General features: G+C 39.2%; 1 protein-coding gene across 1 annotated transcript in view; it reads left to right on the forward strand.

Moving 5' to 3' along the window:
- SLC49A4 (solute carrier family 49 member 4) overlaps positions 1-17,944 on the forward strand; it is a 71,497-nt gene that overhangs the window by 28,614 nt on the left and 24,939 nt on the right. The window contains exons 3-6 of the mRNA XM_066553173.1: positions 4,985-5,247; positions 10,723-10,852; positions 15,901-16,009; positions 16,634-16,701. Of these exons, the coding sequence (XP_066409270.1) occupies positions 4,985-5,247; positions 10,723-10,852; positions 15,901-16,009; positions 16,634-16,701 (570 nt within the window). The remainder of the gene's footprint in view (positions 1-4,984; positions 5,248-10,722; positions 10,853-15,900; positions 16,010-16,633; positions 16,702-17,944) is intronic.

Here is a 17,944-nt window from a genome sequence, read left to right on the forward strand (position 1 = left end):
CATTAGACACACAGTGGTAGGAACACTAAATGTCTGGATTTTTTACCTGGAAAAACCACTTATGTAACACACAGCTTTTAAATAGCTTAACAAATCCAGTACCTGATGTGACTGTGACCATGCATGCAAAGTTTCAACTTGTACAAGGAGAAAAAGAAAAATAAAGCCGACTGTAAATGGAAGTGCTTTCCCATCTTAACTGTATGGTATTATCATCAGTCACTAGAACCTTTTTCCAGTGTAATCTCACTTTTTTCATACCCAGTTTGCTCAGGTATATTGTAATTCCAGTATTTATAGCCTTACATGGTTTTCTTTGTTGCTGCCTGTTAGGTTAGTTTAACAGTGACTGCAAGAAGTGAGTAAGGCAGGTACAGCCAGGTCAGTTCCTGATACTAGTATCAAGTCTTCTCAGGAAGTGGTGAAAACTGCATAATTAAAGTTATTTATAATGGGACTTGATAAAAAATATTGGGAAAGAGGTGACAGTATAGTACAATAAGAGTTTTTCTTCTCTAATTTCTAGTGCTGTATTTGAACTGTCCCTTGTACTATATTTTTGCAGTTCAGAGGCCAGTTTAGGAACAGAAGTGATCTTTATTTTGTGCAAAAGTGTGTGGTGTGTCCATATGTGTATTTTCTTAGATAGATACATAATGTAAATATGTAAGTTACTCATTACTGTGATGCTCTACCATGTGATACTTCACACTACCATTTACCATCAGTCTTCAAATTTTTTTTTCTTCAAAAGGGCTCATAAAGGGCTCACGTTCAGTTGCAAATTATAAGTTTGGCAGAGCACATAAATTCATTAGGAGGGAGGTCAGATGTGCAAAAACCTTGACATATCAAAATGAGTCCTGACCTGGTCACTGAGACAGTTAAAAACAAAATATTTTAGATAGATGTTTACTTCCCCAATTTTGCTTTAAGCTAAGGTCATCAATTATTTTGTAAGTCGAGAATGAATTTCTGGTGTAACTTTTTTCCAATTTTCTCTTTCATGATTATGATTAAAAAGCCTTCTGCTCATATTATTTCCTGTCATTTGACCTCAATAGCTTTCTACTTTTTGATACATGAAAATAATTAAATTATGATTGGATAAATAACACATCTGAAAACAGCACTGGGAAAATAACAGATGAATATTACACTTGATAGTGCAATGAGACTGAGAAATGTTTTTCCATCTGGGTAAGATCCTGAGCTAAAGTTATCTTTTCATCCCTTTCCTCAGGAAAGAGAAAATTTTTAGAGAATGCAATTGGAATAGTGATGGGGAAAAGGCAACTCCTCTTTGCACCTTTTCAGTAGCAGAAACAAGAAGAAAATCAGGGGATAACAGAAACAAACCTCTCTTGGTCTTGGAGCAATTTTTAGCCCTGATGGTGTACAAGAGGAGACTCACAGGCTGCAAGACCAAAATCTAGTGCAATGCTGATAAGATGTTGTAAAAAACAGCAAAAGCCACCAATACTGTTATGTTCATATTTCTCTGTCAGGTGGAGCAGCTGCTACATACATCTCCCAGAGCAGCAGCTTAGTAAATGCTCTGAATTGCATTTGGAATCTCTCATCCCTGCCTCTCTGGGGAAATGAGTTAAGGATGTGCAGAAGAACCATGCAAATAATCTTTTTCTCAGGAAAAAGTAGCTTAATTCAAGCCAGTATTGAAAAAGAGATAAAATAGGGTTTAAGCTGTTATCATATGCAGAGATATTTGAGGTAGTAGTCTGTATATTGATGGCAATTTAGTCTGAAAATAGTGTTTATTAACTCAAATATGTTGGACTTGAGAAATTAAACAATATGAAGATAAGAGATGCTCTACCCTGGATGATAATGACAGGCTTGGTAAATGCCAAAACCACAAATCTGTGTGAACAGAGCACACCAGCCAGGACAAGGCTGGAGAGAGGGCAGACAGAAAAGCACCAACAGAAGACACTTTGAGAGAGGCAAAATTGGCTCACCCTGTGAAAAAAAAAAAACAAACCAACAAATCCAAAGCAACAAAGACAAAAAGCTAATATAGAATTAAAATCTGGATTAAGTTGCTACTTATCCCTCGGGATCTGCAAAGTAAAATTAACATTTATTGCTCCCTTTGAGTATAAGATTGGTTATAGAGCTTTATTCAGATGATGGAGTTTGATAGACATAATCTAAATCTGAAGTACATGGTAAGAGTATGTGTGTGTAATCTTCAAAATATATAAATTGGGGGCTTTTGTTTGATGGTTTATTCAGAGTTTTTTTTACAAAACTCTTCTTCTTTTGTCAGATGAAGTGCCTATATGACCACAGATGCTGCAGAACTATTGTACTCTTTTCTGATTTTACTGAATTTTATTTGCCTTTAGGATGACTACAGAAGAGGCATATTTGGATTAAAACAATAATACCAGAGTGGTATCAATGAACAAAAGTGGTAGTACACCTAAAGCTATAAAGGTTATTTTGTGATGACACAGTTTTCCAAACATACAGTGACAAGAACATCATTTAAGCATTAAATTCACTTTGGAGCAGGAGGAAATACTAAAATAAAATCATTATATGTTGCAGTAGTTACCTCACTTGCTACTGAAATGCAGTTGTTTCTGGGGATGTGCTGTAGCTCTGCAAATACCCTGGAACATTTTAGAAGTTTGAGAATACCTGCAGTGAGATAAGTAGAATGAAAATACCAAAGTGCACAAGGATACCTTGGTTGTCCCAAATGTACTGGAGAGTAACCACAGGGTATTGATGTAATGTGTCCTCTAGAAAAATACCCGAGCATTGTTTATATAGTACTTTTTCTTTATTTAAAAGCATTTCATTTTGGTTTAGCATGTGTGAGAGTTTAACAAGCATTGACAAGGCCTGACCATGCCTTGCTGATGTCCATCTGAAGCACATTATCAACACCAGTAATGAAATCTGTCATTTCTGTGTGAGGATTTAAAAAACCTCCAAAAACAGTGAATTGCTTTTAAGTAAGAGTGGATATTATTTCTGTCCCAGCTCAAAAATAGTTTCCTTTAGAGGATATATAATAATGCTTCTTTTTTTTTGTATATTTTTAATAAATTTTGTTTAAAAAATTAATTTCCAATCCACTGAGAATCGGTAGCGTCTGTTCCTTTCTATTGCAATCGATCTTGTTAATTCTATAAAGAGTTTGTAGGCATTTCTTTTGCATATTGTGTTCTTTTGTGTGCTTTAAAAACTCCTGCTACACGGTATATTATTCAGCCATTTGTGGCTTGAAACCCTGCCTAAATGCTGGCTTATGTTTCCCCATTTTCAAGCCGGAGCTTTTTATGTCTCACAGCTCAAGTCTTGCAGCAATAACACTGAGTTCCTGCTATGGTTAAAAAAACACCACCCTTTTGTAAATATCATCTGCCACCACTTTATTGCACAATGAATAGATTTACTTTGGAGGGTTGCAATATCTCATGTGACTCTCTCGCTCTTTTTTAGGCTATAGTTTTCCATAGTTATAGACTTTTAGGCTATAGTTTTCTATAGTTATAGACTTTTCCAAAAAGTAATCAGCCATAGAATGCAAATAGTTTTGCATTCTATGGCTGATTACTTTTTGGAAAAGTCAAAGTGGAAGATTTCTGACTGAATTCCACATGTAGGAGAGCCTTCAAAAAGTCCTTTCTGTATTTGTTCATTGTAATAATATTAAGCCAAACTTCGCAGAGACTTCACTGCTTGGAAGTACTATCTCTGTTCTGTCACCAGCCTTATCTGTTAAATCCCAATGAGTGTGAAAAATGAGAAAAGTCTGGGTTTACTTGGCTGTTTCAGCAGTATGTTGAGAATGGCCAGATTGCTGCAGAAGATGACTCTCTTGGAAATCCTAACAGCCCAGCCTTCTCATCTGTAGGCACATAGAGCTCATCTGAGTGTGTAAATAAAAATAAATAATGCAGTGAAAAAATATGCAGAGTATTTTGCTGAAGTGTTTCAATTTTGGATTTGCCATAACTAATTTAAATCTTCTGTTGGGATTTATGCAGGCAGGAGGGTCAGGTTTACAGCGTTTGTAATTTAAAGCTTTTCTGCTACTGCACCTTTTCTACTTTTATATCCTGTCATGATATCTTTTTGCTGCAAAGAAAGTCCCTTTTATTCCCTTTTCCTTTTCTGCTTTGAAGAGAACATTTGCTTCTCTTTTCATATGAGGTAATGAGATCAGAGTAGCTCCAGATTCTTTAAATCAATCTAATTTGGCTTCTTTTGGTGGATAGAATATCCTTTTGCACAGGCCTTTCATTTCTTTGTGCAGCAGCTCCATCTCCAGCACTAGGTACCTGTGAAAAATGCGTACTTTATGATTGGCTTTTCGCAAATATTAAAATGAATATTATATGTGTTCTGTTAGAAAGTTATGCTGTATTAATTTTCTTAAGTAGTGTGTTAAATATAGTTTTAGGTTGTAACATAATGCTAAAATAGAAACTATGCTATGTGGATACTTTTTTAAAGGAAGGACTTGCAGCAAGATAGCAGCCACAGGACACCTACATCTTTCAGAGAAAAGGAATTTATTGCTTTCTTAGCAAAAAAAATAACTAACTTCTTCCCGCCTTGCTCAGCCCTGAAGATGCCATTAGGATTAAGAGGAAGAAGTTGACACTGACCAGACAGAATCCTGTATTTGAATGGGATTTATGCATCATGTGTGAGATGTATAAATATGCCACAGGTTATTGTTTTTAAGGGTTAATCTCTGTTAACGTGTATCCTTTTTCGGGCTTATGCTGCCCAGAAAAAGGTACCCGGATGTCCGTAACTCTTTGTTTCTATTGTCTCATATTGTCCTAATCCAAATTGTCCAAGTTATTATTACTCTAATTATATTACTATTTTTACAACCATTTTATTACTATTAAACTTTTAAAATTTTAAAACCAACGTGCCTTTGATTACCAAAGCCCGGCGAGCGGTTCTCACTGCTGCGTGCTGTGTGTTGCAGGCTGATCCACGGCGGGCAGCTGCTGAACGGGCTGGCGGGCCCCACGGTGATGAACGCCGCTCCGTTCCTTTCCACCACCTGGTTCTCCCCGGACGAGCGCGCCACGGCCACGGCCATCGCCTCGCTGCTCAACTACCTGGGCTCCGCCGCCGCCTTCCTGGTGGGGCCGCTGGTGGTGCCGCCCCCCAACGGGACTGCTCAGCTGGGAGCGCCCAGCAACACCCAGCACATCAAGGACCGCATCGAGGCCGTGCTCTATGCAGGTGCGCCTGAACCACAGAATGTTCATGCTTTCCTGTGTGCTGGTGCTTGAGAGCCACTACCCTCTAGTGGCTGGTTTGCACAGGATCTAGTCTCTGCCTGGGGGAAGGTAATTAAGTCAGGAGGATTAATTTTTTAAATAGCTATTTGTACAGACTGACTTGAAAAGAAGTAGTTCAGTTGTTTGTATCGGCTGAACTTGGGAGAAATGTCTTCTTGGAGTTTCCCTGAGCTTCAAAACTGGTTTTTGCTTATTGAATTTTCATTGAAAATATGTTTCCATGACAAGTTGGCTTTCTACTACTGTTTATGTAAGGATGGAAATTCAATGGTTTTTTAGCATGAAATTCTATTCTGCATTAACTGAGCCTTAATTTATGACCTGCATGTGCCTTTCAAATGTGATTAGATAATTAGTATTTCAGAATCAGAAACATTAAAATTAAAACATGATAGATTTTGTTTTAAGCTAAGACCACGTAATTCTTACTGGTGAGCAATTTCAATGAAGTAACAACAGTTTAGTGGAAAAAATCACTGATACAAAATTCACCTGATAAAACTTGGGGTTTGTATCCTTGCTCTTTTTATTACCGTGGCTTCTATGCCTCTTCCTGTCACTTAAAAAATTAGCCGCAAACTTTAAGGAAACAGAATTGGTTACATGGTTGAAATGTCTACATTCTAATTTTTAGTGAATATAAATTGGTACAGCATTAATGAGTTGCGCATTTGATAGGGGCTTTCCCCTCTTATAATTGCATCTTCTGAAATCCAGCCAGGAGTTAGTCCTAAGTGTTCCAGAAGTCCTAACATATATATGCTGTGTAGTTTATGTGGAGGTTTAGTGGATTGAGTTAGCTGTTTGTGATCATTTATTCCTGGATGTTATCCTTATGGAAATTTGTCAAGTTAATATTCCTGTTGGGTGAGGGCCACTTTAATGTTTGTTTTAAAGAAAGTGCAATAGAATTTGGATCATGACTTCAGCAAGTATTTTTGACTAAGCTGCTTTTTACTGGACTCAAATGGAACAACAAGGAAATTCAGGTTTGGCTAAGCCTTTTTCATAAGTGTTTCATAAGTAAATATGGTGTTAGGCTCTGAAAATCTCATGGCAGATGAAAATGTCTGGTGTGAAAGAAGGAAAAACGAAAGCAAGTCAGGTTTTGTCCTGAGGAGCAGTAGATAAGGGGAAGAAAACCCTAGCAATTAGAAAAGTGCTTTAGCTCTCCCTCTGCAGATTTTCCATGGAGAGGGAAGAATTCATCTGCCTAAGGAAATACCGTGCTGTGCTTGAAACCACTGTTTTGAGTCTGGTAGCCGTAGAAATGTTGCCTTCAGCAGTGCATTAGATTCACATTCTCTTCTGTTCTCTTTCGGGAGGTTTTCCTAAGCATTTTCCTCAGAAACAGGGATGGATGTTGCCACCAAGGTTCAGGTCTTGCCTGCCACACATCTCAGCATGGCTCTTTCTACCTTTTGGAGCTGGCAAGGATGTGAGAACACCCTTGTAGACCTGTTTGGGATCACTGGTCCCAGCAGTCAATGATTCTACAGCAGCTCTTCAGCTTCCTAGGAACTGTGTTTTATGGGGCATCTGTATTTCTCACTTAGTATTTGAAAGTGCTTTGAACAGAGATAGTTTCTTTGTGCTGGTGTTTGTGTCCTATGGGATGTGTATTTTCAGGAGCTGCAAACCCTGTAGCTGTTCAGACAATGACAGAGAGAGGCTTTGTGAACATTGCTGGCCTGCAGTGAATCACAGTAATGATGGAAAACCTCCAGCTGATTTAAAATTGCTAAGAACTGTCAGAGAGGAGTTTGCTTTGAATCCCTCATGGGATTTGTTCTGTCTCAGCTTAGCTCTGTTTCCCTGGAGAGCTGAAAGCACAAGGTTCCTTCTGACTGCTTCCCTCTGCTCTCTTGTGCCCCATGGGGTCCAGAGGTGGAAGGACAGCTGCTCCATAGTGGGTAACAGTGAACAGACAGCTCTGTTCACCTGTGGGACAAAAAATACCTGGTAGTTGTGGTAGGGCACTATTTGTCCCCTTAAACAGCTGTGCAGAAAACTAGCCTCAAATTGACTTCACAGATTAGAAGTAAAGGTTTTGCAGAATGTAGAAGAGCAAGAAGTTGGACCCAAATGTCCCACTTCCCCACTTCTTCAGCAAGTGTGGTCAGGTTTGGTATGACTTGTTCTTTCAGGTTCTATGGGAAAGCCAGTTCCACAGGGTAAGCACTCTGCATTTCTAATGAGCTTCTTGCTTTTGTGTGAGCTAGCATTAAATAAGCAGCCTCCAAAACTTAGATGATGTCTTTTAAAAGACAGTAACGATGTGAATTGTTGACTTGGAATCAGTAGTGTGCCAACAGTGTGCAAATTTTCCAAGAACTTAAGCTCAAACATGATTACGAAGCAATTGCTTATAAACACATTCTGAAATTGCTCTGTTAACTCCAGTCTCTTCTGTGTTTTAATAAATTGCTGTTCCTTTATCTCAAACATGGACTCAGAGCTCAGCTGAATTGCCACAGCCTCTTTCTGTGTCATCTGTGTTGCTGCACATTCTGGTTCACAGCTCAAGTATTATGGGTGTAGCAAATCAGGATTGAATTGTATTACCTGAATTGTGTAAGGAAATGAATTATTCCAGACTGCAGCCAGAGCTTTTAGCCTTGTACTTTCCTAAATATCAATGTAAAATTATTATTTGTTTAAAAAAAAAAAAAAGGGTGTGTGTGTAAGGGGCCCTCATGCACCCTGGAATATTCCCCCAGAACAAGGTGGGGAGGAGGGTTTCTGGAATTGAAAAGGTTTTTGTGCTATGAGTCGCCTGTCTGAAGGAAAAATACTTTGTTATCAAGGAGTCTTGAACCTCTTTTTTTTTTTTTTTCCTTTCTTTCTTTATTTATTTTTTTTAGTCTGTTTGGGGTTTACACGAGCATCATGGTGCCTGCTTCCTAGGCTGAGATGCAGGCATCTCTCACATCACAAGTCACTATGGTGTGATACCCAGCTTTTGTGAAGCATTCCAGTTTCACTCCTCAACAAGTACACAGATATGTACATATCTGTGTCTCTGCACACTAATTTATGAGTTGCCCCATTTCATGTGCTTTGCTCTGTTTGAGAGCATCCATTGCACTTTTGAGAAGCTGGCAGCTTCTTCTAAAGAAGAGCCTCTCTTCTGACTGCAGCTCCCTGCAGCTCCCTCCTTCTCAGCATTTACCTATTTCTTACCTTCTCAATTTTGTTTACTTTCACTCACTACTTAACTGCCCAGGAAAAGTTTTAGATTGTATTCCTCTTCCTCTACTCTGGTAAATTAAATTATGGAAATAAGGGTGTGGGTTTCCTGTTGAGGTAGGATTTCAATATGTAAGAAATCAGATGTGTTTGGCAGTACCTGGACTTTAGATAGAGGTGTAAGTATTGTATACAAAGCTAAGATGGCACTAAAAACTCATATTCTTCAACAGAGGGAGATGCTTTTGTTTCCACTGTGAATTTGTCACTTTTCATTTAGGCATAGAGCAGAGCTATCTAGGCAAATTTGTTAGCCTGCAAAGTATAACACTGGGAAACATTAAAGAGTTGCAAGAAGGTACTACGAGGACAGCATCCCGAACTTAGTAATTAAAAAAAAAAAAAAAAGGCTACTACTGCTCCTACTACAGTAATTTGACTGGTAGAAATCTTGAGGCAGTGCATAGATGAGACCCCAGATGGGCACCTGTTATGAAATATTTCTGTGATTTAAATATTTCTGTGATTCTGCAGAATAAAACCTGGCTCCTTATAGCATTGCAATATGACAAGGGCACTTAAGTACCTTGGACAAAATTGATGGGATTGTGTGATCACATTCTTGATTGGCTATACCTGTGTGCAGTCTTAAATCTTCCTTTAATATGTGATTAAAATGTGTGTAATATGTATATCTATAAACCTATGTGCAGACTAGAGGCAGGAGGTGGGGGGATAAACAGCTTTTACTAAAGAGCTGTGTAGAATCATCCTGCAGTGACAGAGCATCTCATCCCTTCCTTAGGTCTGGGGTGATCAGTTACTGCCAGTTCTTTATTCACTGCTCATGGTCTCCAAAGCAATGTGCACAAAGATAGAAATTAATCTGTTTTCTGAAGAGCAAAGGAGTGAGAAGATCTAGTTTAAGTGCCCTTGGCCCTTGAAACATGCAGTTACACCACAGCAGGAAAAGAGACACCACGTAATTCAAAATGAGTCCTTTAGTATTTGATGATGAAAAATGGCATTGTCACACTCCCGATATGCCTTTTTTCCCATATGCCAAATAGAAGCATTCATTTCCCTTCTCCATCTCCAGCTGATCCATTTAGACTCTGAGCGTTATTTACTTTTCAGTTTCCTGAATTTATTTTCTTCTAGTTTAGCAGAAGACCTGGCGAAGTGCCATGTTCATATTGATTTATTAAAAAAGAGAAGAAAAAAAAAGAAAATTAAGGCAATTGAGTATCCAGCTCTGCTGGAATTTATTTGTGCTGTCAGTGAACACTTCTTTGTTATAAGATCACAAGTTCTTTTAAGATAACACACTTCAGCTATACATTTTTCTCTCTATCTGCAAAGAATCTTGTTTTCAAAGGCAGTAGGAGAAATACTGGGATTGAGGACTGTGGAGAACATGATATATATTGTAAAAGGCCTGTAAAACAAATTAATTAGACTGACTGTGGGTAGAGTTGTTTCTCTTCAGAATGTCTGCTCATGGGACTTAGTGTTTTCTGTGAAGTGCTCATCACTTCTCAAGCTCAGGTCCAAACTTATTCTATGAAATTTTTCAAAGATTTGGAATTCCTGCTGCTAAACAAGCAGAGCATCCACAAACAGCTGTATTCTTTATTTTTCCCCCTCTTACCTGTACTTTTTCTATTCATGAGCCCTGGCTGCTTCTCCACTTTGCTCTTTATATTCTGTTGCCATGTAGTAGTACTGTTTGTGTCGGAACTGCTGCCTTGCTTGACCTTTTGTTTGCCTTCATCATCTTGTGCAATGAATAATTGTTATTCCATGCCCTGGGGCTTCCCCAGTCCCATCTGTTTCAAGTCTCTAGCATGCTGTTACCTGCACTGAGTTACTTCCATTGAAAGGAAACTTGGCCAAGTCCTCATATTGCAGTTCTCTCTGAAGAGAAAAAGCAAAAGCTTTCCTTTTGCTTCACTGGGTTCTCTGTGTGTGAGCCTTGTTCTCTGTAGTACCTATCACTGGAATGGACTGCTAGTCTCACTGATTCTCCATCTCAATTTGAAATCTTGTTTGGGGAAGGAGAAAGAAATTCCTCCTTCAAGTTACAGAATTCTGTTGTCAGGAGCAGTCAAGCACTTGTGATGGGATTTATGTCTCAGAGGCTGGCTGATAACAACGCTGCAGTGAAATAAGTCTTTCAATGCTAACATCTGTTCTTGGTTTTGTTTTTCTTTGCCCTCTTGTTTAGAATTTGGAATGGTTTCCCTGATATTTTCTGCAGCGTTGGCCTACTTCCCCTCGCGCCCTCCGTTCCCCCCCAGCGTGGCTGCAGCGAGCCAGCGGCTCAGCTACAGGAGAAGTTTCTGCAGACTCTTAAGGTAGGACGTCATTGGGTTTCCACTTCAAAGCAGATCAGGGCCTAAGTAAATAAAAACAAGTGTGCTTTAATCTTCTCATTGAGCAAACAAGTTGGTTTGTAGTACTTTTAAACAAAATAAAATTAAATATTAATGTCAAGACATAAAAGGATGCTAACTGCTAAAGAGCAGACATTAAATTTTAAACCACTATGTGTATCTCCAGTCTTCACGCCAGTCCTTCAGCACCAGCAGTGCTTTAGTCATCCTGTTAGCATGGCTTTTCTTATGCAATGCTTCTGTTACATCAGATTATACAAGATTGTTAAAAGTGAGCAGTGAGAAAACAGTGAATAACACTGGGCAAAACTAACTTCTAAGCTGGTTTTCTCTGTGCTTATTATTTTGGAATGAATTTGGGGTTTACTTGTCTTTTGAAGGATTATTCAGCTGCTTTCATTTAACCATCGAAGCAATGAGTGAACTATCTAAAACTGTTATATGATTTATTAAATCTCATTATTTGTATGTTAAAATACAAAGTGGGTATAGGAAAAATGTCTTCAGGTGTGTTTCTGGATAGACTCAAAGGTGAGCTAGCTTGCTTTGAATTTTTAGGTTAAATAAAAAGAGAGGATATAAAGAAAATAACAGTATTGCAGCTTCTCCCTCTTGGGTTCTTTTGGCAAGACACAGTCCCACTTCCCCCAGTGTTTGTACAGTGTCTTGTGTAGTTGTAAATATGATCTGAGAGGAGCAGCTAAAGCAACTGTAATATTAAGGGTGAATAATTCTGAAGGCCATGCCCTGTAGATGATACTGCACAGAGGAGCTTCTGGGGCAAAGAAGAGCTGCTCCCCTGGTACGGAGTATGACTGACTTCACTGGGAAGCTTCTGACTCTTGCTGTAATTGTTTGTTGAGTGATGGAGGAGCTGAATCTGCATATAAAGGGTTGCTTGAAGCTTGATAATTGTGCAGCTTTAGACATTTAGTTACTACAGGCCTATTGTGGGCTGTACTTTCAATAATTGTATTTAGAGGCAGGGAGAACAACTCATCCTTTGTCACTGGGTTTTCTTCTGGTTTTGGAGGCTTTTTTTTTTCGTTTGGGGGAGTAAATAGTTGGCAAGATCCTTAATCCTGTGTGTTCATCCTGGAGCAGGCTGGCACTCAGGAGGTGTGAGTACAGCTGGGTGGTTAGTCTGCTAAGTGACCTATTCAGGGTATTAAAAAATAGCAGTTCTCTTAAGGACACTTATCACACACAATAATGCTGTTCTGCACCCAAGCTGATGTGCTGTTAGACCCTGCCTGAGGGCTGTGTTGTAAAAATGTTGCTGTTGAACAGAAATCCAAACAGCAACTGGCTTTGCAGGTGAAATATAAAATTTTAGTTGACAGTGCTCCATTTGGGAGTTTTATAACCATTAGATTCCATGTTTAAAGTGTTGTAAACAGTGGACCTCAGATACTGGGTAAGGTCAGGATGTAAACAGCAAAGCTGGCTTACTGTTAACAATAACCAGTGAAACTTCAGAAAACAAACTGGACTTTTCAATGATGAGTATAGTTTACAGTGTCTGCAAGAACAAAGAGGGCTTTTTTTAAAATGTGGTCAGGTAGATAATTATATCTCTCTTCCCTCCGGTCTTGCATTCTTCCATGCTACCCTTTATCAAAGGCACTTCTTCATTCCTCTGCACATGAAACAATCAACAGTTCATCATTAAGCCCACTTATCTTGGGGAGCTGTTCAGTAACAATCTGTCATGCAAGGGAGTTTCATGAAAGAAAATGGTATCTGCCATGCTTCAAGAGAAATCCATCATCTGGTTCGTTAGGCTTCTAAGCTCTGTTGCCTGCCTAATCTAGGCTTCATCTTGGCTTAGAGAGCCTTTCTTTAGACTTGGTGGTGTAGACTGAAGGTAACCAGCAGATGAGTACCAGGAAATCATGATTTCCTTTTATTGTAGAATTACCCTTTGGTGTGAGAACTGTGTGTAAGGCATTCAGGATGTGTGTGAGCTGGTGGGCTGACCCAGCAATGCACCAGATACACTCATGAGAACTGAGATGTTCATAATTTCCCTGTCTTCTCCACCAAGCTACAGTTTTATTACTTCAAAATAAAGCAACACAGTATAACTTTACCACTGAAGTCATTGACCTTTTCTCCTTGGACACCAAGGGGATCTATCACATCCTTGCAACTCCCACACTCCTTCGTGCCTTCAGGTCCTTTGGCAGTCTTTTACATGAGCTGCTTCTTGCAGAGTTATTACACCATCAGCAGAGGTCAGCCATCCCCTGTGGGCCCTTTTTGGGGGACTTTCTTAGGAACTTGAGTCTTCCTTCTGATTTGGAGGGTTCCTCCTTCTGACAGATTGCTACAATTAGTTGATGTCTCATTATCTCCTGATACCAGCTCTGTCAGTCTGCAGTGGGAGACAACAGATTGGTCATGGTTTGGGAGCTAAGCCCAAATCTTTTAACAGTCTATCACACACTGTGACAAGTGTAGTTTGAATTTCCATTAGAAAATGTGTGGTGCCCTATCTCAGTTTCTTGGGTGAAGCAAATATGACTTGTTTTTATTTCCCCAGTTCAGGATATTCCACAAACTTCAATGGAAAAAAATTCTAATACAAGTAAATGGTTGATAAGTCTTAAAACCTGCATTAAAAAATGTGTTGTGATTTTTGATTTGAAGTAATAAAATACTTTTAGCCAATTACATGGCTTTTATATTTTCTAGGGACTATGTAAGCAATTTTGAAATTTTGTATCAGGGGTTTTATGCATCATTATTGCTTTAATGACACTTTCATCAACAACACCATCCAGTAATGGAAGCTGCTCAGAATGTGCCTGATGTTAATAGGCACTGTCAAAGTTACTCTGAAAATGATGACTTTGATGGGGCTCCCCTCTGAACCAGCCTGTCTTACAGATTCTAGTGGCGTTAGGTTTCTGAAAAAAACAGAATAAAAAATCAATTCATATCCCAGCAGAATGGTTTAACAGGGAGGCTAATTCTGATATCCTGTCATTGCTGATAGGATGGAAAACAGTGTGGGTTCAACAGCTGATGGTGTGACAGACAGCACATTTTTCTACTTTCAGTGGAGCAATTGCAAAATTGCAAAAGCTGTGCATGAGTGACTGGAGCCATGAAAAGTGGAACTGCTACTGAAGATGTGTGTTTGAAATGGCTTTAGGCAGCACGAGGTATTGCTGGGCAAGGGGCAGAATGACACCTGGAGATCAGTGTCTCTGTCACTGCCAGGCTCCCTTTCTCCTGGTCACATTCCTTGTTGTGGAGACCAGGCAGGGGAGCAGGTTCTGTCCCTGGAGATTGTCATCATGCAGAGCTGCTACTGTTAGGATTGGTACTAGGGGTTGGATGTGGCACAGAGCAGCTATCCCACATCACAGGCTGTCTTGTTGCCTGAGTGACAGAAAACAAATACACCACAGAAAATGCTGCTCAAGTAAAGGACAAAGTTCTCCCTCAAAAGTAGCTCATTAATGAAGTTGAGGTCCAGATAGCCAAAGATTTTTAATATTCAGCAAATGTCATTGCAGAACACTGCATTCAGACTTGCTTCCTCTTAGCAATCTACAATATGGCTCTATAAGGTCCATGCAAAATTCCCTTTTATTTTATTCGACAAATGTTGAAATGGCTTTCACATGGATAGTATTAAACAGCATCAAATGCCAAGGTGATACCAGATAGACTAGGATAAGAGTGTGGCATTCTTAAAAAAGGAGAGGAGTTGTTAGGAAGACCGTAGCATTCAGAGAAATATAACTAACGTATAGAAGAGCTGAAAATTTGAGTGTTGTTTTTCTTTGCATTAAAAGATAAATCTGACACCAATGATATTGAAAGCGGAGGATATGTTCATGGGATGGGAATGTGTTATTCAAGAAGAGGATGTGTGAAAAAGAACAGTGCAAAAAGCACTGGCTGCTTGTGCTGTGTGTGGAGCATCTAAGGGAGTAAAACAGCGTAAGCTGCAAACTTACAAATGTTTTGGAGTGTAATTGAATCTCTCTCTCCCTCTTGGCTTTTGTAACTGTGTGCTATCAAATTGCCCCTGCTTGCCAAGGAGCTGGTACTGATCAGGATCAATTTTATGTAAATTGTTTGAGACCAGAGGGAGCCGTGTTTCGGGTTACACTGATACCCCATGGGATAACTAACCTTGGAAGCACCGTAAAATCTCTTCAGTTTAAAATATCACTATTTCAGATTCCAAATTATATTTTCTTTCCCATTTGAGACATTTTTGAGGAAAACTTGGATTTCTCTTAGCAAGGACTTCACATTTGCTTTCAGTTATGGTGAATGGGGGAAATTGTTGGTTAAATTCCTGTTTAGCTCTATACATTGAAGATGATGATACAGCTTTGACTGTTTCACCTTCACTGAATACTAAAGGTTGAATAATTGGGAGGAAAAACAAATATGTTGACTATTTAGAGTAGAGTATTATAGCTGTCTCTTGTTTTTGCCAGTTCAAATTGTCAAAATTTTCCACTCTTGCAACTGCATCTGCCTGATTTCCAGAGCTTTCCTTGCATTTCACCAAAATAAAGAGAATTAAAACAGGCTTGGGGTTTTTTTTGTCTTTTAAGTGCAATTCAAGAGGGATGAATCTCTGATTTTATTTTTGAAATAAGCTTTTAATCTTTTAAATTAGTGCTTATTATTCCTAACGTACACTTAGACTAAGTAGGTTGCCCATGCCAATGCATGGAAGAATTGCTTGGAGAAATGAGAAACATTTGAGCCCAGCATGTTACAAAAACCTTTGAAGTATGTGGAGAGACTGGCTTTTTCTATTATCAGTGCTAAGGTGGTAACATATCAGCCACTAGGAATTCAGTGGCATGGCTGGATACCTTTCTTATATTTTCCCTGGCTCACTCTTGCTTCAGACCTTTGCTATTTTTCTTGATGGGCAGAATATAGATTCTAGGGTGTGATTTACTCTCCTGGCTAATCTTGGTGCATTTTTAATATCAGCTGAGGCTAATGGCAACGTTTTATCTTCCCAGCAATTTCCGATTCTTGATGGTTGCTTTGGCCTATGCCATACCACTGGGTGTTTTCTCTGGCTGGTCTGGTGTTCTGGATTTGATATTAACACCCATTCATGTAAGCCAGGTAAGTTTCTCCTGACTGATAATCAGCAGCTATTTTGTAAGTGGCATGTTTTTATTTTGCACTAGCATGCACTTTTGTCAGGTTTTTATGTTTAATATGCTGTTAATATATATGGACCACTTTACTCCCTGAAATTTTAAACAAAATGAACTGTAGCTTTGGCATCCCAAACTGTCAAAACTCTCCCTGCTGACTCCCCATCAGTGGTGAGTGTTTTCAGAACTGTACATGCCTTGTAACAAAAAGGAAGAAGTAGGTAAAAAAATGGGAGTATTGTTGGCTGCTGCATCTCTAGTGAAAGAAAATAATGTATACACGGTAGAAAAGATGAAGTGGGGACAAGATGATTTCTAAGCTTTTGATAGAGTATTACAAAAAAAACAGAGGACATTACTCAGGTTCCATAAAGAGAGGTCACATTTAGGGCATAGACTACTTAGTCTTACTTCTTGTGGTGAATTTATTTCCTTTCCCAGAAAAAGCCTTGCACTTCAGACTATTGTAGAGAGCTGTTCTTAGCAGTTTGGAGCCCATGCACAACACTTGTTTTGAAAGTAACATCATCTTATTTTCTGAGCTTTAACACATTTCTCTATGTTCTGTTTCATTTTTTTTCCCTGTCAGGTGGATGCAGGCTGGATTGGATTTTGGTCTATAGTTGGAGGTTGTGTTGTTGGCATAGCAATGGCAAGGTAGGAGTAATTACAGGTCCTTCTCCATTCCTTCAATTGTGATTATAATTCAGTTTATCCTCTTAAGAACAGAACTTGCTTTCTCTCATCTTTCAGAAACTTGAAATGGAAAATTCCTTTTGGGGTTATAATGTGTTTCTAGTAAAGCAATAATTCATACCATGTTAGTGGTTGCTGGGGATTGAAAACTCCACATGCATATACCTGAATTTGGAAGTCAGATTCTTGTTCCTGACAATGGCTTCCTGTATGCTGCTTTTAAAGACAGCTCTGGTGAATTCAGATGCCTGGTATGAGGGGGAAGAACCTCATTGTAGCACATTTGGAAAGCATTGAAGAAATTATTTTCTGTCTCCTTCCATTAACACTTTTGGGCATATTGTTTCCCAAAGGGATGTAGGGAATGTAGGACAGGCGGCCTATCCACAATAACATTATGTTCCTCCAGAGAGAAATTAGCCTGGGCCCATTTTGGGCAGGTTGATGGATTCCTGCATAGCCTAACTATTTTCTGCTGTATCCTATGGGCTACAGTATGGGTGTGTATGCTTTTTGTAAATCCAGACACAGCTGTCTCTGGCCATCATGAAAGCTGATGACCTGGGGAGTGGAACAGCAAGAACAGGATTGCCCTTCCAAAAGGCTGCTGTTTCTCATTCATTGAGGTCCCCTTTAGGAAAAGAGATGGCGGGAGGGAGAAAAAGTCTTTTAGGAGGTACCTGAGCAGTGAGTTTATTATGTGATTAAAACCAATTTGGGATATCTGAGCATTGTCCTGGCTTCTCTGTGTCCATTCTTTTGGCTCCATGTGCAGATATCTGCAACTGTTGCATCATCATGGTGTTGTGGATGGAGAGAGTGATCTTTTTAGGACTATTTTTTTTCTTTTTGAAACTATCTTGTTTTCACTTGCTGTGCTTCATCAGAGTACACAATGCATAAAGAAATGTGAAGTTTCACATCCTGACATTTTGCAGGCTGCCTAGCAACTGCAACAGGGAGAGGAAAAAACTCCTGACCTAGGGAGAAGAAACAAGTGCTTCTCTCCCATCCACTCCAGATGCAGACCAAAGGACTTCATCTAGCCAATCAAAGTTCATGCCCTGATTTCCTCTAAAAAGAGTTGCTTTTGATTAGCCAAGCTCAGATACAATGTTTTCTTTGTAAGAGAGTAGATGTTTAAAAGCAACTGCTGCAAATGACACAGATGCCATAGGTTGCATGTTGAAGCAGGTAGACTGCC

Source organism: Molothrus aeneus, chromosome 7 (assembly GCF_037042795.1).
Source record: "Molothrus aeneus isolate 106 chromosome 7, BPBGC_Maene_1.0, whole genome shotgun sequence".
NCBI lineage: Eukaryota > Metazoa > Chordata > Aves > Passeriformes > Icteridae > Molothrus > Molothrus aeneus.